The sequence below is a fragment of the Seriola dumerili genome, unplaced genomic scaffold, assembly GCF_002260705.1.
Source record: "Seriola dumerili isolate Sdu_G_001 unplaced genomic scaffold, Sdu_1.0 BDQW01000052.1, whole genome shotgun sequence".
In the NCBI taxonomy this organism is placed as follows: Eukaryota; Metazoa; Chordata; class Actinopteri; order Carangiformes; family Carangidae; genus Seriola; species Seriola dumerili.
The window spans coordinates 14170411-14194945 of record NW_019174307.1 but is presented as its reverse complement, the minus strand read 5'-3'; the positions used below and the strand labels follow the sequence as shown (position 1 = coordinate 14194945).

Genomic DNA, 24535 nt, shown 5'->3' with positions numbered 1-24535 from the left:
GTTTATGGGTTACCCAGTGATTAAATGAATCATTGAACAAGTTGTTGGTAGCACTAGATGAAAAGTCAGTGAATCTTCAGCGAGCTTTACGCCCCTTCCAAATTGTTTGTCAGGTGGTCGGATAGCTTCGGAAACACCCCATACACACACACACACACACACACACCACACACACACACACACACACACACACACACCTTTCAGGCGTCAGATAGGGGGTGTCTGTGTCTGTCCATTTCAAACCAATGAGCCGACATTCACACACACGTCACACCATGATTGTGCAGCTATGCAGAGGTGAGAGAGTGGGCTGGCGTTGTACATACGCTCTCCCTAGCTCTCTTTTTTTCATTTTTTACACAACATGTGACAACTATTTGTGGCACTTTTCATGTGGACAACCAAGTGCACCACTATAAATGTCTTCCAGGAGGGAAGTGTGAAAATGTATGCCATTATCCTCTTATGTTTTTTTTAAAAAAAGCTATCACCCTCCATAATCGCTTTTCACTCTGACTTCCTGTGTGGCTGTAAACACTTCATGTCAGTTTCAAAGGCATTTCATCACACTGACAGTTTGCCCCAGACCAAACAGTTAGACCAGCACTTACCCACGCCTCCAGCTCTAGTATAGGACATTCAGATCAGATAAATCTATTGGTTGCCAGTGCTATAGCTGCTACTCCAGTCATCAGTCTTTTGCTGCTTTGTTTCACAATAGTGTCAATGTTGTGCTAACCTCAGTGAGAGAATTTGTCTTTTTGTTTCAATCAACAATAAGTATGAGTCTTTCAGCTGCACATTTTTGCATGGTAGCTGTGAGTGAGCATGTCAGACCAGCTCTTGTGGGAGAAATAACAGAGGCAGGCTTTAGTGTGAATGCAGGGAGACTTAACCCTGGACTTTGTGTCTGTAGGAAAGATAGGTACCCTTGGGATTTAGAAAGGAATGTTCATCTTTTCTTCCTGAAAGTAGCTGCTGAACATTTTCATGATACAGCAGCAAAGCTAAGCTGTCGGATGATTTGTGAGCACACAAACACTGAGCAGTGTGTCCATGTGAAGAATGGGCCATTCGAAAGAATGATGGAGGCAGGGAGAGAGGTCCTGATGCATGACTATGTCAGTGTTTGCAGCAGACAGTGATTCCCTCTGTGCTTTGTCTCTCTCTCCTTTTGCTCATTCGCTTTCCCACTTTTCTCCTGCTCCCTTTCTCTCACAGTCATCTCAACTAACAGATGTGCTTTTGTTGGAAATTGAACTGTACAGTACAGTAGGTGTTTCTAATAGTGGGGCTCAATTAGCATTAATGTGTTTTTTTTTCTTGTTGCTCATTGCTGCCAACAATCTTCCACCCTCATCCCACTCTGGATGATGTGATGCTGGCCTCCTTTACTCACATCTCACACATGCTGTCCAAAATCAGTAATCGCCAATACACACACAGACACACACACACTCTTCCTATTATTTACTAAAATAGGCTAAGGTAGGTGATTATATGACTCCAGATTGTTTGCAACATTGTTAAGCTTTTAGAAAGGTCATAAAAATCATAATTTGTCCTGTAATGCAATTGCCCTTCAAAAGTCATTCTTTGGCAATTTAATTAGTCAGTAGGTTAAATTCAGCAAGGGATAAAGGGTTCACTTCAAATGTACAGTATAACATGTACAAAATGTCAGTGGTGAAAGACATGTTTAGATCCTTTACTTACGTAAAAGAAGTAGTAAACCAGTGTAAAAATACTTCATAACAACTAAAAGTCTTGCATTCAAAATATTCCTTGTCTAAAGTACATAAATAAACTAAAGTTTACCAAGTAACTGTCAAAGGTAAAAGTTTTTTAGAGAAATTCCCCCAATGAGTGTTATTATACAGGAATTTTAGTGTTGTAGTTGGTTGCTAAGATGAAGCTAAATTTAGCTTCTTTATGTGCTATGAGCTAATTCAATCTATAAAAATGCATCATATTCCATGAGCTCATCAATGGTTTTGTGTGTAAAATACTATTTTGCAAAATAAAGTACAATTAATTCTAACTGTGCAATCTAATTCTAAGTAATAACCATAATTCTTAAAAATTTCACACCAGCTTTGTTTTATCATTCATAGGAGATTATGGTTTGGATTGTTAACAGACTTTTTTCCTGTTGTGGTTTTACCCACCCAAAAATCTGATACTATCCAGACCGATAGTGGGTGAAGTTCATCACCTAGAACTGTGAGAAGACGCTGAAACTATGAGGGCCAAATATCTGTGGCTAAATGTGTTCTTGCCAACAAAAATGTTCTCGGTTCCAGTGCATCACATTCCTCCTTCAGCCACAGAGAATTGAAAACAGCCACAGATTCACTTATGGATCTTAAGTGTGCAGGAATTCACATACCTTAACTGATCCAAAGGCTTCAAGGGTTTTCCCAGGTATCTTCTTAGCAATTTATCCAAAGAGACTTTGAATATTTACAGACGCACACCTAACTAAAATCTGAATTTTGTCCAATTTGTGGATTAGAATAATATGTTTCATATGTCCCACCCCGCCGCATACTTTATTTATTTCACTTAGTGTTTCATCATAATGTGATAATATTTCCAAAACCCTCAGGCTTGTGCATTTCACACACAGTACAAGAGAACAAAGAAAGGAGGGAGAATGTCTTAACACCTTATCACGGGGCATTTCAGTGAACCTGTCATATGTGCCATATACATCTATGTGTGCACCAGTGTGTTATGATGGTTGCTGTAGCTCTTCCTCTTTATTTCCCACAGTGCTGCCCAAACCCCAGGTGAGCTACAAGACCACCTCTCCAGGTGTGATCGAGGCCAACTGCACCTGTGTGTCGCGTCCCCCAGCAGAGATTGTGTGGAACGTGGAGACAGATAACCGCACCATGGGCCCCCCTGTGACCACACAGCTCCCACAGGGCGACGGGACCACTCTGGTCATCAGTACACTGACCGTCCAGTCAGGGCTGCTGAAAGATGTGTCCGTCAAATGCTTGGTGCACCACAAAGGGCTTGAGTCACCGATTGCTGTATCCATGAACACTAAAAGTGAGTTGGTGTCAGTGAACCGTCACTTCAATGTGGATCTCCATTTCAAAATTTTGAATAGCATTGTGTCCTCATTTGTCCAGGCCTCATTACCTGCCTGCCTTACGACAAGCCTACCAAGAATACTAGAGATTGTTAGACTGTTTTTGACTGCCATGATTACAGAAGTCCTCATACTTGTAACAGTGATTTGGCTGAAAGATATAGTTCAGCATTTCAGCTTTCTCGACTTTCTGGCAAAGAGTCAGATGAGAAGATCAAAACCACTCTCATCTCTATCCAATAAAATACAGCCAGCAGCTGCTTAGCTGCAAAGACTGGAAACAAGGAGAAACAGCAAGCCTGGCCCTGTCCTAAGATCCACCAACCAGCACCTCTACAGCTCATTAATTAATATATTCAATCCAATTCAATTTTATTAGTATAGCACCAAATCATAACAAACATTATCTCAAGGTACTTTACAAGGTAAGATCAAGACCTTTCAGTGTTATAGACAGAAATGCAACAGTTCTCACAATGAGCAGCACTTGGCTTTATAAGGATTAAGATCTAATATGAATTAGTATGTTAGAGCTGGTTTTTGTGGCTATTGAGGTGCAGCGAGGTGGATTTGGTATCTTCAGACAGTTTCCCTCTTTTTTCAGTCTTTGTGCAAAATTGAGCTGAGTTGATACTGGCTAGCTTCATATCTACATATACACACACACTGACACGTATATACATAGAGCATATACTGTATAGGTTTTCATGCAGCTAATGGTGCAGGAGGAAATGTGATGTGTGTGACTGTTATGGCTTTATACTGCTGAGTTCACCTTCTTTTCATGGGTCAAGAGTGCACATTTTACAGAAATCAAATGGTATCACTCCAGATTATATCACAAATTCAATCAGTGACGGTACATAAAAGTAAAGCAGTGGTCAGACCAGCAGAGGCCAGAGCTTCTTATATCTTCAGTCTGACTTCTACAAGGCTTGTATTTACATAGTGTAGTTTATTTAAAAAATAAACATGTACCCAGATATGGACTGACAAAACTGCTAATCAGTTCTCTGTCTTTCTCCCTCCTAGTTGGGACGGCTCTCACCATCCTGATCTCAGTCACCACAGTAGCAGCTCTGTTGGTCATGTCCCTCTGCTTCTGCCTTTGGAAGTGTTTTTTGCGCAAAGAAGGTGAGTGTGTGATGCCCGTTGTATGTTTTCAGGTTCTCTCAGTGTCAAGGTTTATATGAAACACTGAGAGAAAACAAATCCTCTTGCCAAGTGTCACCCTTCAGGTCCATTCAGAAAGCGATTTGTAGGAAATAGTTGGGAGAATACTGTCCTCATTACTCAAAAATACAGAGAATTATTAAACACACAAACAGCTGTCCATGTTGTTTGTGTCCAAGAATATGGAGACATGGAGCCATATGGAGCAGTAAACACCAGAGCAGTAGTACTATATCTTTCCTGATGCTGACGTTGTTCTCCTGGCTCAACTGATTTCTACCCAGACCGCCACCATTCTAATGAACTCATGAAATCATTTGAAGGTTAATAAAATGCCATGTTTAGGGATCCCTCCCCGTCGCGGATTGTGGCAAACTGCCCAGGTGCAACAGAATCAATGAAAAGGAACAGTGGCCCGTAGGAATGTGCACCAACGCTAACTATAAACACTTGTTCTATTAATAAATAGAAGTCAGAAAGGCAATACTCAGAGGGTGGGAGTTGTGTCCTGTTTCATTTATGCCCTGAGATTTTATGTAGACACAATACTTGTATCTGCTGTTTTGTTTAACAGGCAGTAATAGCATGAGCTGACCTTAAAGTTGCACTAATCATGTTATATGTTTACATTAACAATGGATCAAATGACTATGCGTAAATTGAAAAAAAGGTCTGTGAAGAACCCACAGGTTATGGCCTGACTTTGCAGTTCCCCTCAGCTCTACAGAGCCTTTTAATCTCATTTAAAACATGCCAGCCATGTCAAAACTATGTTTTTTCTACTTGCACTCCATCTGCACTTTACTTGCACCTTATTAAGTTATTAAGTTGAAATATAACTGTATGCTCCAGACTCCATCACTGCAGATCATGCATTGTACAAGCACAGACAGCGGGAGTATCACAGTATACAGTATATTTCTAATTATTATTTTTCCATACCAGTATGAATCTAGCTACTGAATATGCGGCTGTGATGTCTCTATTTTCTCTAGGATCTTAATTGAAACGTTTTGATGGTTCCTTTGATGGTTACCAGCTTTGGCATTTTCTCACAGCTGCACCAAGTCAGATTTGAAATGACATTTTACAGTAAAATTAACTGTAAAGTGCTTCAAAATTTTAGAATGTAATCTTCAATGTTGTGTCATTGCTTCTGCTCTCTTCGTGCATTTCTTTTCAGTGGATTAATTTTTCAGACCAGACCAGAGCCTGAAAAGAAGAGGCAGTGCTTCTCAGAGCCAACCTTGCAGAACTGATTCCCTGCATCATCATCATCATCATCATCAATATCATCATCATCATCTTGGTACAAAGGGAAGATGTTCTGACACACCTCTATACAATCCTATTTATGAGCACCAACCGTAGGACATTCAACTCTGCTCTTCTGCCTCTACATCTGACTCTCATATAAAATCCAGGCTGTCCTCACATGAAGTCTGTGTGGAAATGTGTGACTGGATCATGTTTTTCTCTCTGGCTCTGTAATTGATTCAGTCGATAGCTACAGATTCCACAACGAACGGCAGAGTCACTGAAATTAAAGTACAGCGATTTTGTTTTTACAACATCTTTCATGTCTGTAAAATACTTTCCTCTGTTTGTCTCTGTCTTTTACCTGGTCCTTAGAATAACTCTGGTGTCATTTTATATTTTTCATACTCAACAAATCTCATGAAAAGACCAAAAAAGACATGAACATGAGCACTGTTGTTTAGTTTACATCAACCCTATAGGCACCATTGTGCTTCTGTAAATTCTCACTATCATACCAAATGTGTATTAATCTGTGGCTGAAAGTAGTCCCCAACAAATGCACCATTTACTGCTGTTTGAGTAGCATTTACTAAAAACTACAGTGCTCAGCTGTATTAGGAAATTATTTAGCTTTTTTAGATGTTGAACCCACATTTTCATGCCTTATTTTAAAAGGTTTGTGTCTCAGTTAGTTACATTAATTCCCACAGCAAACCAGTATTGTAGCAATGGACTAACTAATATATTTGGTACGTTCATGGGATTTGTGACTATAGTAAAAATATAGAATATTGCCAGCCTTATTTATTAAAGTAACACAGCTAACTGTCAATATGAGCTTCCGCTTAAGGGTTTTCTTGTCCTTGTACCTGTGTATTGTGAAAGCTGGGTGGGGTCATGGGTAGTCTTCATAAGATAAACTAAAATGACTGCATGCATATGTCTTGTTTGTATAATATCTATTGCAAACTTTTCTACATGTTTTGGCCGCTTGTGTGTGTGTGTGTGTGTGTGTGTGTGTGTGTGTGTGTGTGTGTGTGTGTGTGTGTGTGTGCGCGTGTGCGTGTGCGTGTGTGTGTGCATGTGTGTTTTGTGAGTGTGGAGAGATGTTAAATTCCATGGACAGATAGCTTGAATCAATTCCCAGAGGAAGCGATGCTGAAACCTTTTCGGTGCCTCTGAAAGGAATGTGTGTCTTGTTGCCAGTCTACATCATAGAGTCGGATGAGGTCCTGTGTGAACTCTGGTTGGGTTGTGTGGATTTTGAGGTGGGGTGGCTTACTGGTATATTATTTGGGGGCTGCAGGTAAAACAACCAGACAAGCCACTCTGCTCCTCTAAAACTATGCTTGAGCAAAACCCTAAAGTCCAGCTCGCATTTCTGTTGCTCTGGATCAAAGCGGCACCTACATCGCTAAAATATAATGTAATAATGCTTCTGGGATATATTATGTTTGTACATCTACATGCACTTACAAATGTAAGCTTCATCCTGAAATAGTCTTGCATATCAAAGCATAGGATTTGAATCTGTCATTTATTCACTTTATCAGCAGGAGAATGACATGCAGGTTATCAGACTTTAAGCTCAGTTAGTTTACACTACAATAACTCTGAAATATGTTTCAGATTACTTTTTGAATAAATGGAAATGTGTTGCAGCATTCAGTCCTGTATAGCGCAACTGTAGCCCAGAAAAAAGAGGAAAAGATGAAACAGTGCATTATGACCAACTATGTAAACTTGATATAATAGATACAACAAACAGAATAATAAAAATATAAAACATAACAAGTTTCTAAAGCTTGATCAATTTAAAATCTTGCCACTCTTCCAGCTTTTTCAGCTTAGCTTTGTACATTGGATTCATAAAGACATAAAATTCCTTTCTGGTGTGCCACACCTGCCTTCCAGATGCTCATTTTTTGAGGCCCTTTTCATCCTAAGCCAGGCGGGTTACGGTGCAAAAAAAAACACACACATGTTGTACACACACACAGCTTGCTGCACATTTCAGTTGTTTTCTGATGTATTCATACGCTCTGGGATAACATACAGTATTTATTAGTTCTGTGATATATATTTATGTTTGTGTATTCAACTCAGCACTTGCATGAATATATAACATAAATACAGTGCATATCAGCTTACAGCTAGAATTCATAACAGACAGCAGACTCCTGCTTAGCCTGTCAGATGGCTTTTAAGCTGCAGTGCTGTAGACTTAGGCCACTCGCTCAGGTGTAGTCAGCTACTTCCTCACTCAAAACACTTTTAGATGTTTCAAAGTCTGTTTGCATGTAGGTTAGAGCCAGCGGGTGTGAGTTGTGAGAGAGTATGTGGGTGTCCGCATGTGTTAAATGTTAAATTCCACGGTCAGAAAGTCTGAAATGCTGAAACCTTTTCCGTTCCCCTGAAAGGTATGCGTGTCTTACTGTGTGTGTGTATATTTTAGAGTCGGGCAAGTTCAAGTGTATAAGGGGGGTGAGTGTGCAGATCACACTGTGGTGAGGTGTTGAGGTGGGTTGGCTCAGTGGTTTTGTATGTGAATGCTACAAGACCCCCTGAAAGACAAATGATAAATTTCAACAAATTATTCTATTACTTGTGGGCTGCAGGTTAAATCCCAAGAACAGCCACTCTGGTCCATTAAAGTGTACTTAAGCAAAACATAAACCCTGCCTGCATATTTGTCTGTGGCTCTGGATCAAAGTGGCCACTACATAATGGTAAAGCTACTGATGACGTTTCACTTCACTTAGCTAAAATGAAACCTGTTAAATATGAATTCCCTCTCACTATGCATTAAAAAATGCCTCTCAGATTTCTTAAATTCGAATGGCATTGCTATCCCAAACATAAATCCCACCTAACATACCTCTGTGTAATAATTCTTTGTATATTTAGACAGGATTTTGGAACAGGAACACATTCAGCATTCAGCATCTCTGCACACCTTGTCAAATGTTTTTTAAACTGCAGTGCTGCAGACGGAGTCCCAACGCTCTCTGAGTGACCTCAGACTCGATCTAATGTCCTGTCTCGCTGCAACGCTAACGCTGCCTTCGCACATGCCTCCGCGCTCTCCAGCTCTCTGACGTCTGAACCGGAGCTTTTGTCCACCAGAGAAAAAAACACAAATACTGATGTGTGTGTGAGAGAGAAAAAGAGAGAGAGCGTGGCCTGTGACAACCAGACACTTGCTGCTTACATATAAAATATATAGTACAAGCTTCTTAACAGCAATGATTAGATAGCCTGCCATGGTTTATATGGCTGTGGTTCCCAACATAGGACATTACAACCATTAACGTTTTTTAAAATTAGTTTGTTTTTTGGCTGGACAGCAACAGCGGGGCCAGACCTATAATCGCTAATGTCGCTGAATGACTGACTGACTGACTGATCATAATTCCACCATTGGTCAGCCGAATGCGACGTGACCACGTTGCGGTTCGCTTAACCTGTTCATTGTGAACACAAAGCACAGGTTCGCTTCACCTTTTGACCCTGTATTTCAGCTCAAACAAATTGAACAGTCTGAAAATTTATTGATCACAACTCATGTCCACAATAAGGCCATAATTTGTGATGACAGGTTGCAGGTAGATATTGATTTCACAAGCCCAAAAGACTGGGAACCAGTAGTCTTCTGTGACATATTGTCTTTAATAAAATCTGAAGTTGGTTTTGGCAAATTTCTTGTTCCTCTTGTTCCTGTCCTTTCTTTGTTTCTGGTAGTTGACTTCTGGTGACCTTTAACTAGGCAATCCATCCTCAGTATGTAAACTATATGTGGTTGAGCCACATTATATAAAGACAATTGATTGAGGGTTGGCACGACAACTGCTACCACAAATGTTAATGTCAAAAAGTTTTCATCTGCCCTTTAACTTCCTGTATAAGAAAGCTAAACCACGTGTGATCAACAGGACAGGTATTACATTTCCGCCAGCAGCAGTGAAGAACACTGAGGTTTGTGTGTGGGACAGAAAATCTGTGAGATAATACACACTGGACTCTCATCTCACAGTCTCTCAGTTAGTTTTCTCTTACAAAGTACAGAATTATTCTTTCTTTAAAATATTCATATCTCAGCTGAAAGGAGTGCAAAAATAAATATTAAAGACACCACATCTGCTACGTCTCAAAGAACAAAGTGCTTGCACAGTCACAGATCAGCCAAGGATTATATTGAAATGCTGAAATTTCTGATCAGATGTAGATGCCTCCCAAACTTCAGTCTTCATATAACCAAATCAGACAGAAGAATGCACAGTAAGTATTGACTGAGTTTTTTTTTTTAATGCAAACCACCAAAACCTGGCCAACAGTGTAAAATAAGTCAAAAAAGTCACATAAATGAAATGACTAGGGGAAAATACAAAATAAAAAAAATGACAAGAAATGAAACAGAAAGAAGCATCAACTGGAATAAATGTGAGGTTGAGAGAACAAACAAAACATTGTTTCTTCTTTGCTGTAGCCAGGTTAATGTGAGATGACACACTGTGCATCTGCATGACCACAAGCCCCCTACATACGCCTCTTCTACAATGTGCCTGTTCCATGACACCACCATGTACTTGTCAACATTTTTCCAACCGTTCGTCTATGATAAATCAAAAATGTTCAGGAAACATTGACAGCGGTATATTTAGGGTTATTGTCTTGTTTAGTCACGGCATGCTGTTTTCTGGCAGGTATCCCAGGCTGTGTATGGTTGATGACAGCATACACTGCATAGTCTGACGCGTGACTTTTATCTCCTGTGTTTGCCAAAGGCTGGTTCCTATTGTTGGTCAGAGAAGGTGGTGATGGTGGTGTCCCTGCAGTGTTTGGAGAGTAGATGGCATTCAGAACAAAGTGGTCTTGCAGGACTGGTGTGGAAGGAGTGTTCCCCTTGGGGAGGTCAGGTATCATATGACTGGACCTTTCCTATGACACAAGAACAAGATTAGATAAACCAATAACATGCTCTTCCTTAACTCCATTATGACTCTTAAAAAATTGGATGAAAGGAATAGTTCAACATTTAGGGAACTACGTTTATTTGCTATCTTGCCAAGAGTTAGATGAGAAGATTCATACCACTCTTTTTTTAGGTGGCTCATATATCAATCTTCTCGCTCAGCAATGACACAAAATGTCAAACTATTCCTTCAAACTGACAAAACTGCATCACATTACCTGGCCCTTTGTTGGCTTGAATGTCAGTGTTTCTGTGAAGAAGACTAATAACAAATACTCCATTATTTTCAGCAGTAAAATCTACACATTTTGTTAAAAGTAATCCAAAATACTACTGTGAATACAATATTAATGTTCTTACTTTTCCAGCCATGAAAACTCAGCAGGGTTAACACTGTCATTGTGAAAACCAGAAGAACTATGGCAACACAGATATAGAAGTAGGGCAGCCAGGTCACAGCCTCACCATCAGCAGCACTCAGTGACACAACTACAAAAGAAGAAGAAGAACCAGATCAATAATCCTCGTCTGTATCAATTCTAATGTATCTCATGAATAAAGGTTCTTACCTGCAATGTTGTCAGTATCGTCAGTTGTTTCATCCCCCTGGTGCATGTCTACAAGGAATGAGAGATAGCAGATAGAATGAACACTTGAACTACATACTTGACATACATACATGTACAGCGTATTTTGGCACAAAAAAACTGCCTACCAGAAACTGAGATGTTGATGATATGACTGATTTCATGATATTTTCCTCTGAACTCACATCTGTACAGGCCATCATCATAAACGGTAATCCATTTGAAAGTTAAATACGAGATCAGTTCATTTTTAACGTGGTCGTCATCCTGTCTTATTTCTATATTCTCCGTTTTATTGATCCGTTCACAGCGGTTCGTGTCGAGTAGTTTACACCAGGTGATGTTTAGTGATTTTCCACAGTGTTTGACGGGACAGCTGACTGTCGCAGATTGCTGTGGGGCTCTTTTCAAGGTCGTGCCACTGCGAACCATCAGCTGAACACATGAAGGAGACAAGTCTGAAATGACAAAAACAAACCCAAACGTTGTCTTGTATCATTCACTTCAGATCAAACACCTTTATTTTGAAAAGAAGCTAACTTCAGGAATTGATGGAAGATAATGGAAAACTTTTTTCTCAGTGATATGGTCAATTCTGACAAAAACATTTTTTGTTTGATTGTTCCTTTAATCCAGAAAACGTTCCTAAATTATCTTATTTTGGAGTATCTCTACCTTTGTGTTACACCCATTACCTGGACTGTAATTCTTAACGCTTGCCTTTCAAAAAAATAAATATAAAATCTTAAAAAAGAGGAAATTGATATGTCACATGCCGAATTTATGAGCAACTCATCCTACTCTTTGTACTCCCCGTTGTCCAATAAACAGCAGTAAAGTTTGTGAAAGAGTAGGTACTTGGCTGATTTTTCTATAATCTGATGACATGACAGGACTTAAAAGCTCATCTTTCTTACTCTTTGTCAGCACTTTTCATCATCATCAGATGGCTCCAACACTGGATCCCAAAACGGCATTACAGCTCCGCAATATTTTACCATCATTTTTAAAACATATAATACAACCAGCTTCCAAGTCACACCCTTTGTTGTTGTTTTTCCCAGCAACAACAGCAATGTAAAAAATTATGTCAAATCTATTTTTAAAAATGACATAGTTTGTACAATTTTAAAATAAATGATAATATTAATAATTCCATTTCAATATCGGCACTGTTACCCCATTTTCATCATCTTTTCTGTCATGGCCTGGTAGTAATATTACTATACCCTGGAAATATTCATTATACTCAAGTTTAATTTATTCGTTATTACTCCTTGATTCCCTAAGCTTTTGTCTTCTTCCCTTGTACTTAGTTACAGGTGCATATTTCATTTCTAACTCTTATTTTAAATAATAACACTTCTTTTGACCAATGAATAGCAAGTCTATTCAAAATGTTCCCTAACGCTGTCTTGAAAGTCATATGACCAGATAAAAGTGTGTTTGGCTTACCTTCACCTCTTCCATAGACAGAGACAAATAAGAAAAATATCATCACACAGGTGTTTGACAGTTTAACCATAAAGCACAACATGTTCATGACCTGAAACTAAACAAATAATCTTAAACCGTAGCGACTCGGGGCTCACTTCACTTATGACAACCTCACCACTTCCTGTCTTCCCACACACATTCTAAGACCATTCGTCATGTGAGTATTTAAGTCACGTAAAAACTGTTTCCGATATGCATTGAAAATCGCACAATGCATGTTACCTAATGTAATTCATAGATGTCAAAACAGAGACACATAGATCTCAAGGTCAAGTATGCCCTGGTATCACCTTTGTAATGTGTACAGATTCACCATCTCAGCAAACAGCACAACCATATTGTCCTGAACTGGCTCAAGTGGACACGAGACCCAGCAGGAACTTGTGACATCATGGCTTCGAAGTCGAACTGTAGCCATAGGTGCATGTAATTCCCATGAGTGATGGAAAAGCAATCAAATCCATTATACATGGAAATATATTAAAGTTTTCCCACCTTATAGAGGTTACATGCAGTCTTGTAAACAGCTTACATTAGTCAGCAGTGTGCGCTGGAGGCTGCCTGAATGTTCTCATCATCTTTATAAAATAATAAGACGCTTGCTTGCTTCTCTTATCCAATCTGTCCAAACATCTCAAGTACAAGTCTGCCAGAGTGCAATGACAAGCAGCCACTGTGGCCTGGAGAAATAGTGCTAAACACAGGCCTACTTCTAAAACAACTAAATATACATAACAATCACTTGTTTTCCTCACAGTAAATTCACATCCAATGCATCATTTCGTGTATTCTCACTAGACTACAGATCATGTGTGTGGACACTGCACATACCAAGGGTGACTGTTTTTTGCTTTTTATTTCCTTCAGGGCAACCAGCAGATGGTATAAATTGACAGTCATTTTTCTGATGTACACTAACTGAGGCAAGGGCATAGGTTTGCACATGGACTGTAGGGACATGTCCCTACCAATATTTTGGGAGGACAGAATTGTCCCCACCAATATTTGAGTGAACTCACTGTTTGGAGTGAAGTCATATTAGATCATTCCTATGTGTCTTCAAAGAGGTAGCTTCTCCAACACGACCGATATATTTCAGGTATTTGATTGGCTGAAAGGTGGCTCACGTCATGTACAAATGTCAAACTTACTGCAGACACGGAGGAGGTGAGAGCGTATTAATGCGCTGATAACATTTAGTTATCAGTGTCAGTCCACACCTTGAGCATCCCTTTCCTTTATTGCCAACATTTTGTCCATGCCTACATGTTTTCTACTTTGTAGATATCATGCCACCAAAAAAGAGACATCAGGAGCTTTTTCATCATCCAGAGCATAATAATGGGTAGTAAACTAATTGGCACAGCCACTGATTTAAAATGAAAACCTGCAAGCTACCTAACATAGCCCAGCCTTACATAATTAGATTGTTAATACTGATGCATCACTGGATTGGATTAGCTGCATTTTACTGTGGTTTTAAATATGAAATCAAAGGGGGAAGGGGCAAGTGCAACACTGGGACCTAATGAATATAAACATGTCGATGTCGGATGCAAAAATATTGTTAGTTTCTTCTCTCTTTTCCATTAAGAAGTAATTTCCTAAAGTTTACTTTCTTTTAATCCTCCATCTGCTACCATTTATGGTTTTTATTTAACTATAAATACAGGTAAATACAGATGATATGTTAATAAACCATTCATGTTCACATCATTAAAAAGCCCTGTTTGTTTTGTAGGGGTTGTTGTGTCCCTACCAATGTTAAGTCCAAACCTACGCCCTTGAACTGAGGGCATATCCTGTGGTATGTGAATCACACCCAGACCTTTCCAACAGCGCCCTCCAGTGTATAACAAAGAGCTACCTGTTGCATATGAATGCATGGTTACATTCTGAATATACAAGCGAAGTTGTAAAATATCTCCAATTCAAAACATCTGATATTTGACTGCTGACATAATCGCTTGCAGTTCAGTAGATTTTCCTTATAGTGCGTCGCTTTTTTCAAACCTACCCAAACAGGTGTTACTCCACTGAGCATATTACAACCTATTTTTGATGACAGATTAGTCTGTTTTTTACTCCTGACAAAGACATGGTTTGTAAAGTAAACTGGACTTTCCACTGAAAGTGGAAAAAGGTCAGTGACTTCCTCATATTGCTAATCAAGAAAATTTGCACCATCATGCAAATGAGACAATACAGCAACAAAAGCAAACATTATAGTTAAAGATTAGCTCTCTGAACCTTGATCTTCTCACCCCCTGCAGTACGTCGCAGTGCAGATGTTTTGAGGTTTGAGGTACCCGCTCCTGATACTTCTGCCACCCAACCAATACAGTGAGAGAAAAGCATTGAAAATTTACATTTCAACTCTACAATGTGTCTTTCTAGCAGCAGCGTCTGAGCAGAATAAAGAGCAGTCTTCACTCACCAACAGTTCACATGAACTAACGCTGTAATGTATTTGAGGTTTACCCCTACAACAACACAAGTATATGCATTTGTGTATGTGCATGTGTGTGTGGGTGTGTGTGTGAGTGAGTGAGTGTTGCATTAGAAACCATCACACACAGGAAATCAGAATAGCAGTCTATTCTCTCTCTCTCTCTCTCTCTCTCTCTCTCTCTCTCTCTCTCTCTCTCTCTCTCTCTCTCTCTCTCTCTCTTTCTCTCACACACACAAACACAAACACACACACTCACACAGACACAGACACAGACACAGACATATGCTGTGGCCTGTGTGCACATCAGTGATATCAGAGTCTACTACAGTGTCAGGCGTACACTTGTTCTCAAGCAGCCGGACACTGGTACCTGCCACCTGCTGACACATACAGCGTGAACATCCAGATTCTGTGGCTTCATCATGGGAAACTGCACTTCAGGGTAAGTAATCATTCTTAGACACGCATAGTACACATACTTACAGACTTCAAAGTAATATTTCAGCATATGATTATTAGCCTACATTCAAAGGCTTCACTGAGACGGCTGCAGAAGGGCAGTGATTAGATCAGAAGAAAATGTGGGCAAGACCATTTAAAAAGACACTTCGTAAGATGGCAGTAGACACTTAAATAAAACAGTAGTGCATATTGGCTTTGTGGTGAGCAGTTACTGCATTTGCTTCATCAAGGAAATAGTGGTTAGTGGACAAGAATAGTAACAGCCAATGTCTTCCTCAGTAACAAGTCAGACAAAAAAAGAATTAGCATAAGCGTTGCCGTGTGCTACATTATGTATTTGTTTGAAAATAATCTGAGATGGTGACCTAGAAGCATCCAAAATCCCATGTCCTGTGGTGTTAGTTACTGAAATAGACAGTTGGGCATAGACAGATGTAGGTTGTAGACATACGCAAAGTGTTTCCTGTTCTAACACACTCTGTCATCTGTTAAGCTGTCAAGGAAACACTGCAGTGGAGCAAAAGCTACACATCTGAAATACAGTTTCCGATATTAGTTTATGTTTCATGGTATTTTATGATGTGAAAGTCATAATTACCAGCTAAATGGAAGTAGAATTAACATTTCCTGGGTTAGATTTATGCCACACTAGTGGATTTTATTATCCCGTGTATACGTTGATTTGAATGGGGTCTGACCATTTCAATTTGTTTTGTTGTCAGGATAAAGAAGAAAAGGAAAGGTAAAACTACATTTATCACAGTATGTGTAGTATTCAGCAGCTATGTTTGTTGCATTTATAAACTGGCATTTTCTCTCTCAGGGGACTCTTCATCAGATGGTGGATACGGGGCAGATAATAAGGTAGGCCAGCACCACACCACTGTTGAGTCTATTTTTGTTGAGCATAAATCTTCATAGTTATCAGTTGCAGCTTTTCATAGGATATGATGATGTTTCTTTATGATGGCCCAGTCAGAGGTGCTGCCTCATTAAATTTGCATACTTGGTGAGCACTGGTGTGAGGCCTCTGCTGTAAAAAAAAAAAAAAAAAAAAAAAAATGGTGAGGCTGTTTCTTTCATCCACAGGAAGTCATAGCCAGTAGCCACATCAAAAAGTGTGCAGTTGCAGTAGCGCTGTACGAAAAAAGCCAAATAAATTATTTTTGGCATACATGTTCAGGTCAGCAGAATTACCATCTCTCTCTCTCATGTTTTATGTCACCACAGCCTACTGAGGATGTAACATACGCCTCTATTGACCACGGTACTGCCAAAGGATCAAGAACAAGCAGAGCTCTACCTGATAATGACTGTGACTATGCCACAGTTAATGTCCCAGCAGCGCTTCAATCTGAACATGATTCTGAGTGCTCATCTAAAGAAGAATGTGCAGATGATTATGTACTTATGGGGTAAATATACACAAGAGGGAAATTTCAATCGGGCTATTGCAAGATGCAGGACTAGTAGATGATATCGTAAGCAGGAAAAATTGTCTAAAATTCTGTAATAGCGTGCAATAGTGCAAAGTTTCCAGTTGAACTTCTCAAAACTTGATCTTCAATGAAAAAACAGAGAAATTTAAAAAAAAAAAAACATCCAACCCCAAGATGTTTCCCTTCACTTGTAAGGGGACATCAAGTCTGCACACAACTGTGGTTTTCCTTTTTCCAGCAGAGAAACTTGTATCGCATTTGACCCCTTTAATGAAGAAACTCAACCTTGGGAGAATGTGAAACCTACAACATTAACTAAATATATGGAAGCAGTAAGTCAATGGAAACTGGGCCTTGTGATTGAGCTTAAAGACTTGAACATGCAAAAGGTTTTATCAGTTCATCTCCAAGAACAGCATCATCTCCGAATCAGCAAATCCAGTAGTGTCCGACATACAACTGCTTGCTACAGCATGACATGAATGAGTGAAATCTTAAAGCCTCTCTGAGTTGAAGTTTTATGTGACCTTGAAATGATTCTAAATGTATAAGTTTTGTGTTTAGAAAAATTAGTCAACAAAATTGATGCAGTCAGTGTGTGTGTGTGTGTGCATGTGAGTGTGCGCTAGTGAGAATTACTGCACAGATATACTACAAAAGGATATCTAAGGTTTAAGAATTTATATTGTTTATGTTTGATGCCTGAAACACCGAGACATTAGCACGTTATCTGGAAGTAATAAGTCAAAGAAAAATGTTTTGCCACTATGGCAAAAACATTTTTTAAACTTTCCAAGAGCACCAGCATCTCCAAATGCTGTTACTTTTTACAACATGACATCAGTGACTTAAGATTTTAAAGTCACTATGTGGATTTTTTAAATTATACTAGTTATGTAAAAAGAAAAAATTGACATCAAGATTGTTGCTTTCAGCTTTCAGGGTGTATGTGCTTAAGTAGAGGAATTTGTTTTCTACCACACAAAAGGAGCAACAACAGCCCTGTGACCCTAAAAACAGAAAGTGGAAGTGAAGAAGTCCAGTGACTTTGCAGTCATGCTGGCTAATACAAGGACATCTGCTGTCTCTTCATTATTTTCCACTGCAGATAAGAGTTTGATATTTATCATGGTCTATTTTTGTTGAAACAGAGTCATAGCTTTGCTCCACCTTTAATGTTAAGCTGTATCAGCCAGGCTTGACGAGCACTGCTTAAATGCCCAGACTAAAAATGTGGCACAAATGTAGTTCACACAATAAAACTAAAATTATGTGTGCAATTTGTGCCATTGTTACGTTATCATATTCATGATGGAAGAATATAATCTTTATGAAATTCCATAATGCATGCATTCTGTTTATTTTGCAGCATACTGCTCTTGAGAACTACTGCCACACCACCTCCATATACTACAAATACATATTTAAGTCTTGAGAAGTTGCATGTTTTATGTTTTGTATGTGCATGCGGAAAATACACACATTTTTGTGTAGGCCTGTATCTAACTACAGGGTTATTTATATGTTTGACTGGATACATGTCAAGTGGTGGAGTAGTGTACAATACTTTACTGTAAATTATCTTTGTTTCATTGTGGTATTATTGATCTTTATTACTGATTAAATGTACCACTTTTGTTCATCTTTCTGTTGCATCAATCAACTCAGTTTTAGAAAATATTTGAAAGAAGTCACAGCAATGATCTACTTGACTTTTAGTAAATAATTATATATAAATAATAAGTCATTCTTTCCTACATTTCAGAGAGAGGCAATTATATAATAGAATTATATATATACTGTAGAATGACAGCTACCTCTTTTCTGTTCAACAAAATTAATGAGGGTAAGACAGATTATAGTTGTTTCAGCCTTTGATTTAAGAGCATAGGACCCCAGACCCTCAAAAGGATAAACAGTATAGCTAATGAATGGATGGATACTATTAACATTATTCGGACATCTTAGCATGGACAGTGATATGGTGCATGATCATGATGATGGACTATATTCTGATCCACCAGTAGATGGCAGAAGACTCCCTTTTTCCAGTTTCCATTTCATATCCGCCTAACCCCTCTAGTAATCCTCCTTTTATTTGGATGGTTCAATGCGGATAATCCTCATTCAGATAAAATATGGTGAGCTATCGTTCAAATTGTTGCTGCTTGTCTACAAAGAATGTAAACGTCATCTTGCCATTTATCTTTTTTAAATTTTAACCATGGTGACAAACAATGTATTGTTAACAACTGACTGCTTTTCACACTTTGTCACGCTACTTTAACTTTTGACACGTGATCAGTACTGGAAAATTCAAATTCACTCTAATTAATTAACTTGTTCTTATGCACTATTTTTACAGTTCTCATTAATTCTATAGACCACAGTGGAAATCAAATCAATGTGTTTAGAAGTATTTTTAATATGTGTAATTACATAATTATACATCAACCCATAATATGAATACTTTACATAATGTTGTACTCATTATCTTGAAGTAAGTGTGTCACTGAATTACATGCATGTCTCTACAGCCCATGTATTTCATCAGCAACATCGAAAGTCTGTAGTTCTGTAGAGTAGAAATGTTGCATCTATCTGAAGAAGGCATTCTTTCCGCTTCAGCAGTTGCATTTGTAGTCATTAATAATGTTTCTGTGAGACCCACCTACAGAGTAGTGGGCTGCATGTATTGTGCATGGGAGCCAGTGTGTGACATTAGGTACATCCCCTGTTCCATCAGTCAAGTGTTTGTTAGGACAGAACTGAGAGGCTTCCCTTTCCTTATCAGAAGTCATCTCACTCCTCTCTACTATTTCACCAATTCTCAGTTTCACAGCCTCCAGTTTCTCAAAAAGACCTACAAGCATTTAAGTGTGTCCGTGTGATGCATGCGCAGGATTCATTGCGAACAAATCTGCAGCTCAGTTATAGATGGAGTTCACACGTTGAAGATAGCTGGCGTAGGGCTCCACCTCCTCCACATCCTCTATCTGAAAAAAAAGAGAAAAAAAAAGAGATAGATAGAAGTGTCATGAACGTGGCAATGTACAGTAACACACACTGAACTATAAAATGAAGAGGAAGTTGCAGAAAAAGTTCATACCGTTGGAGATTTTGATGGTGACGTGGCAGGCTGTTGGCATGGCCTGACAAAGGGTAGACACACAAACGAGCTCGGTGACTCAACAAAAGAGCTTGCAAATGGCTGTTGTCATTCGTTTTTTTATGAAATTAAACTTCTTACCTCAACAATGGCAGTTTCTTATGCGCAAAAAATGAGAATCCCAACACAAATATAGTGACCACAACAACAATAAGGATCAACAGCCAAAGAAAATGACCTGGAGTGGGAGAGAGAAGATTAAAGGTTTGTTTATAATCTAATGGTCATCAGCACTACATATGACATGTATTTACAAATAATTAATACCCCTACAACATAATGAATCAGCCTTTAACCAAAAAACACAATAAACTTTAAATACACCGATCAGCCACAATATTAAAACAGGTAACTGGTCGTAATGTTGTGGCTGATCGGTGTATTTTTTGACTGAAGTTATGAAGTTATGGAAAATGATTCAAACTACAACATAAAATTTTGAATCAAATTACTGGTGGTTCAGAATGGCCTAGGATATACACCCATCAGTTACAACATTAAAACCAGTTAATGTTGTGGCTGATTGGTGTAAACATCTGTACTTTTTCTCTAGTAGATTGACCTTTTGTGGGGTTTGGAATCAGAATCTGCGGCTCTTTCCAGAACCGGTGCCTGATAGCACAGGTCAGGTTCTTTGTATCCATGCCCTCTGCGAGCTCCAGACGACTCTCTACAGTACTAAATCCATCTGAGGTAGACTGTGTTTCCACAGTTGCTGAATTTTCCTCATGACTCCAGCTGATGTTGGCAGCAGGTTTCCCTCTTTCTGCTTTGCACACAGCTACCATCTTGTTTGCCCCTTGCTCTAGCCAGGCTGATATACTGGGAGGAACTGGAAAAGACAAAATAGAAGGAATAAGATTTTCCAAATAGGCTACAGCTTGCCTTATTAAAAGTTCAACCAAATCACAAAAAATTTACAATTACACCAACTACACCAAGTAGTTTTAATAGGTTCAACCTTTTTAGAATTTCACTATTTCTTACACAGAGTATAAAATATTTCCAGATGAAAACTGTCAGCAGTAAGGTTGATGAATTATCCTCAGTAACTGGGACATTGTCTCTTGAAAGGCATACTGCTATTAGGTATTATGCTATTAGGTTTTTCTAATTTACACTCGAGGCCTTTCAGAGTAACAGAAATGAATTTTCATTGTCCCCCATTATGTGGGAGAGAAGGTTCAGTGGAAGTCATTTCTAAATCTGAAACTATCCGCATTCATATACGTATGTTACTGGAAATAACCAGAATTTGCCGGGTTTTTTTTTTTTTTCATTTTTGTGTGATTTCAATGAACTGACCCTGTTTAGAAGTCACCCTTATTGATTATATGGTTCTTTGCTGTTATTTCTCCCTGTGAGTTGAAAAATAAATAGTCCTACCTATGATAGTTACATTGGTCCCATAAGCTTCCACTCCAGCTTTGAAAGCCTGCTCACATCTGTAGATCCCCACGTCATGAATTGAGAAGTTTGGGATGTGCAGGTAGGATTGAGATGTGGATGTGTTTCGGAGTGATTTGCCATCATTGCAGGAGTCATTCGAGTCTCCACCATTATCACTAATGGCTATCCTACACCATTTGTAGTTCAACTTTATCGTCCAGATAACATATATTGTCTCATTCCATGTCTTATCACTGCACTTCAGGTTAACATCACTCCCGATGTTGAAATCTAAATGTCTGGTAACTGAAAAAAAGGGAAAGCATAGTTGCATTATTTTTACACATAGTAATGCTGTGATTGTGCTGATTAAATGGTTTGGGTTTGCTCTATCATAAAACAATATACACAGTATGTATGTTCTTATATACATTTACAAACATGCAAAACTGAAAGAAAAACGCTGATTAAATTCTCTATGGGACATGGACATTCAAAGAAGAACTTAAAAATAAAATAAAACAAACTATAAATAGCATGCAACACAGATATGACTTTAAACTAAAACATATCACAGGATGAGGTATAAAATAAATCATACGGTTACTTTATGATGATTTGATTTGTCCCATGAGAAAAACTACTTGGCAACCATTTTTATTTTGGATTAAACATTTGATAAGTCTAAAATGATAATAAAATGTCATCTGAAATGAACCGAAAATTATAAACTGTGATCTTTCAAAAGAAATTATTACAAAGGATAACAATGCAAGGCTAACAAGGTCCATGTTTTCAAAGCAGTAATTTGGTATAGCCTCTTTTTTCTATTTCATAATGACATACCAAAATAAACAAGAAAATAATGACTGAACATTTCTACTTCAGAAGTAACCTGGTTCAAAGCATTTTTTTCATTCTTTCAAATAATTTCAGCTAAAAAAGTGCTTAATGTTTGAAATAAGGATTAATGAGGAAAGGGGATTTTTTTTTTCTTTTTTTTTTAAAAAAAAGCAAATTGTCATGTTCAACTTCCTGTGCCTTCACTCGACTTACTTGATGTTAATTATTTTAGTGGTGCAAATAGGTGGAGAGAAAAATAGGAAAATTAGTTTACCATTAGCTTTTAATTCATTAGGCGTGCTGGAGTTCACAGAGGTGCTTTGATTAGTACCTGAAAGAGATGGTAGTGAATGTAAGGAAAAAGTAAGTAAAATAGTGTCTTTTGTTTTCAGTCAGAAAGTAGCAGCTAGTGATTAAGAAGTGTTCAATCAGCAGAGCAACAATCATGGTGGTTTATCTGTTATTCATCATTTAGTTTAAATAGTTAGTTAGTCAGTTAGTTAGTTGAGCTGTTAAGCGGTGCTGTTAAAAAGATTAAATAAACAGTTGTGAGAGACACTGCTCTATTTCCTGTTATTGAAAAATTGTGAGGTTTGTTGTGCTTTTGTAAAACCAAAAACACTTGACTCTAGTAGTGAAATTTCTGACAATAAAACCTAAATTTATAAGACAGGCAAATGGTATTGTCATAATCTTGCATTTACCTCCCTTGCAGCTACAGAAGAACATGCTCATGACATTACCATCGTTATTTCAAAGATCTGAATTGGAAAGTTAAGGTTTCACAGGCTGATGTTTACTGAAATGTGTTATGGGGGTCTGAAACGTGTTGACATCTGACGGGGCTGAGTAAAACAGTGCGTGTGGTGGGACAGTAAAACCACAGTTCTCACACAGAAGTCTGTCTTTCATCTTTCTGAGACCCCCACAGTGGAGAAAAGCTGCATCATGTTACCCTACTCTGAAATCATGATTCACTTCAGAACAAAGTGGCAGCATGCTGCTTGTTATTTCAGAAAACATGGGGTTATTTTTTCATACATCTGCTATGGAACATTTTCCTCCCTTGTCAGCTTCTGCATTACCCCACCTCCCTGCATGTTCTTTCCACTGACTGTCTACACTGAGTCACACCACGATCATATTACCTACATGTCACAGATTACACAATAATGAAAGAAATTATTATGACAGCATGATATTAAGAGTTACATTACAGGTAACAGCAATACATTCCCGCAACATATTTACAAACGGTATAAAGTACCACAAATGACACGTTCATACAGTATAAAAATTGTGTAATAACATGTACAATGTTGTCTTACAGTGTATCTGTCAAGAGGTGAAGACAACTACGTACGAGGTTGTCTTTGTGGAGGGTATGTGCATCTCTAAAAAGCTACGTTTGCATCTAAAACCTGCATCTTATCAAGGCTAAAAAATATCAAGTATTCAACCATATGTGAGTAAAATATGTTAATATTCACACCTGGCTGCAGGCTCCATGCTTCAGACACCAAGAAGATGATAACGGCATAAATCCACATCATGTCTCTCATCTCCAGTTGTATTCAGGTTCGTCTGTTGAGTTGCTTCCACGGGGCCTCTCACACAAGTAAGAGAAGCATCAAGTCTAGTCTTTAAGTAAATCCTCAGTCCTGAGTTCTATCTGGAGTAATACCGAACAGAGTTGTTTGTCTCGTGCTTTTAAGCCATGTACCGTCCTTATGCAATTTCACTTTCTATCCTTATGCCCTTTAAGCTTGGCGTTTGAGTAGAGCAGATTCTCCACCTCATCCACACAAACTGAAAATCCTTGATACCTGTCATGCTAAATAAATGTACAGGACATGTGACTTACAAATCCCTCCCTCCTTTTTACTCTTCCCCCTCTCCAAACCGCTTTCCACTCAGACATCTGCCCCCCCCCACACAGGATGTGATCTGATAAGTCAAGACGCCAGTTTCCTTTCCTGCCAGTCACATGATCACACTCTTTCAAAGTAGCATGTGAACACTCCAAGCAAGGCAGCATTATAAAGCAGTTATAAACTGTGCACAGAGTAAAATTATGCTATTATCAAAACTATGCGCTCCATTCTTGTGTTAAGTATGCATTCACTTTGTCTGTCCAGTAGCCTCACCCTATATGGAAACCTTGCCACCTGGGGTTCACATAAGTAATT

General features: G+C 38.6%; 3 protein-coding genes across 6 annotated transcripts in view; 1 reads left to right on the top strand and 2 right to left on the bottom strand.

The window, feature by feature from the left end:
* The window catches only part of LOC111218425 (OX-2 membrane glycoprotein-like), an 11790-nt gene extending 5222 nt beyond the window's left edge, over nucleotides 1–6568 (top strand). Inside the window, exons 5-7 of one of the 2 annotated variants that reach the window (XM_022740723.1) lie at nucleotides 2776–3060; nucleotides 4136–4237; nucleotides 5476–6568. In XM_022740723.1, coding sequence (XP_022596444.1) covers nucleotides 2776–3060; nucleotides 4136–4237; nucleotides 5476–5492 — 404 coding nt within the window. In that variant the 3' untranslated portion in view covers nucleotides 5493–6568. Of the gene's footprint in view, nucleotides 1–2775; nucleotides 3061–4135; nucleotides 4238–5459 lie in introns of both variants that reach the window. The other variant, XM_022740724.1, reaches the window with a different exon arrangement.
* A 3030-nt stretch (nucleotides 6569–9598) lies between these two features.
* LOC111218658 lies at nucleotides 9599–12666 on the bottom strand. Of its 3 annotated transcripts, none has more exons than XM_022741065.1 (6): nucleotides 12551–12666; nucleotides 11224–11553; nucleotides 11078–11125; nucleotides 10974–10997; nucleotides 10727–10770; nucleotides 9599–10474 (listed from the first exon to the last, which is right to left on the bottom strand). In XM_022741065.1, the coding sequence occupies exons 1-6, from the start codon at nucleotides 12636–12638 to the stop codon at nucleotides 10169–10171; spliced, it is 840 nt and encodes a 279-aa protein (XP_022596786.1). In that variant the 5' UTR covers nucleotides 12639–12666; the 3' UTR covers nucleotides 9599–10168. The 3 variants fall into 3 exon arrangements, with proteins under 3 accessions (XP_022596786.1, XP_022596785.1, XP_022596784.1); XM_022741064.1 differs by having other exon boundaries at nucleotides 9600–10474; nucleotides 10869–10997; nucleotides 11281–11553; XM_022741063.1 differs by having other exon boundaries at nucleotides 9601–10474; nucleotides 10869–10997.
* A 6696-nt stretch (nucleotides 12667–19362) lies between these two features.
* cd200r1 (CD200 receptor 1) lies at nucleotides 19363–24193 on the bottom strand. The gene is made up of 7 exons (XM_022740930.1): nucleotides 23839–24193; nucleotides 22621–22677; nucleotides 21501–21809; nucleotides 20677–20946; nucleotides 20196–20292; nucleotides 20055–20097; nucleotides 19363–19941 (listed from the first exon to the last, which is right to left on the bottom strand). Exons 1-7 carry the CDS (start codon nucleotides 23906–23908, stop codon nucleotides 19873–19875), a joined length of 915 nt encoding a protein of 304 aa, XP_022596651.1. The 5' UTR covers nucleotides 23909–24193; the 3' UTR covers nucleotides 19363–19872.
* Nucleotides 24194–24535: the final 342 nt, after the last annotated feature.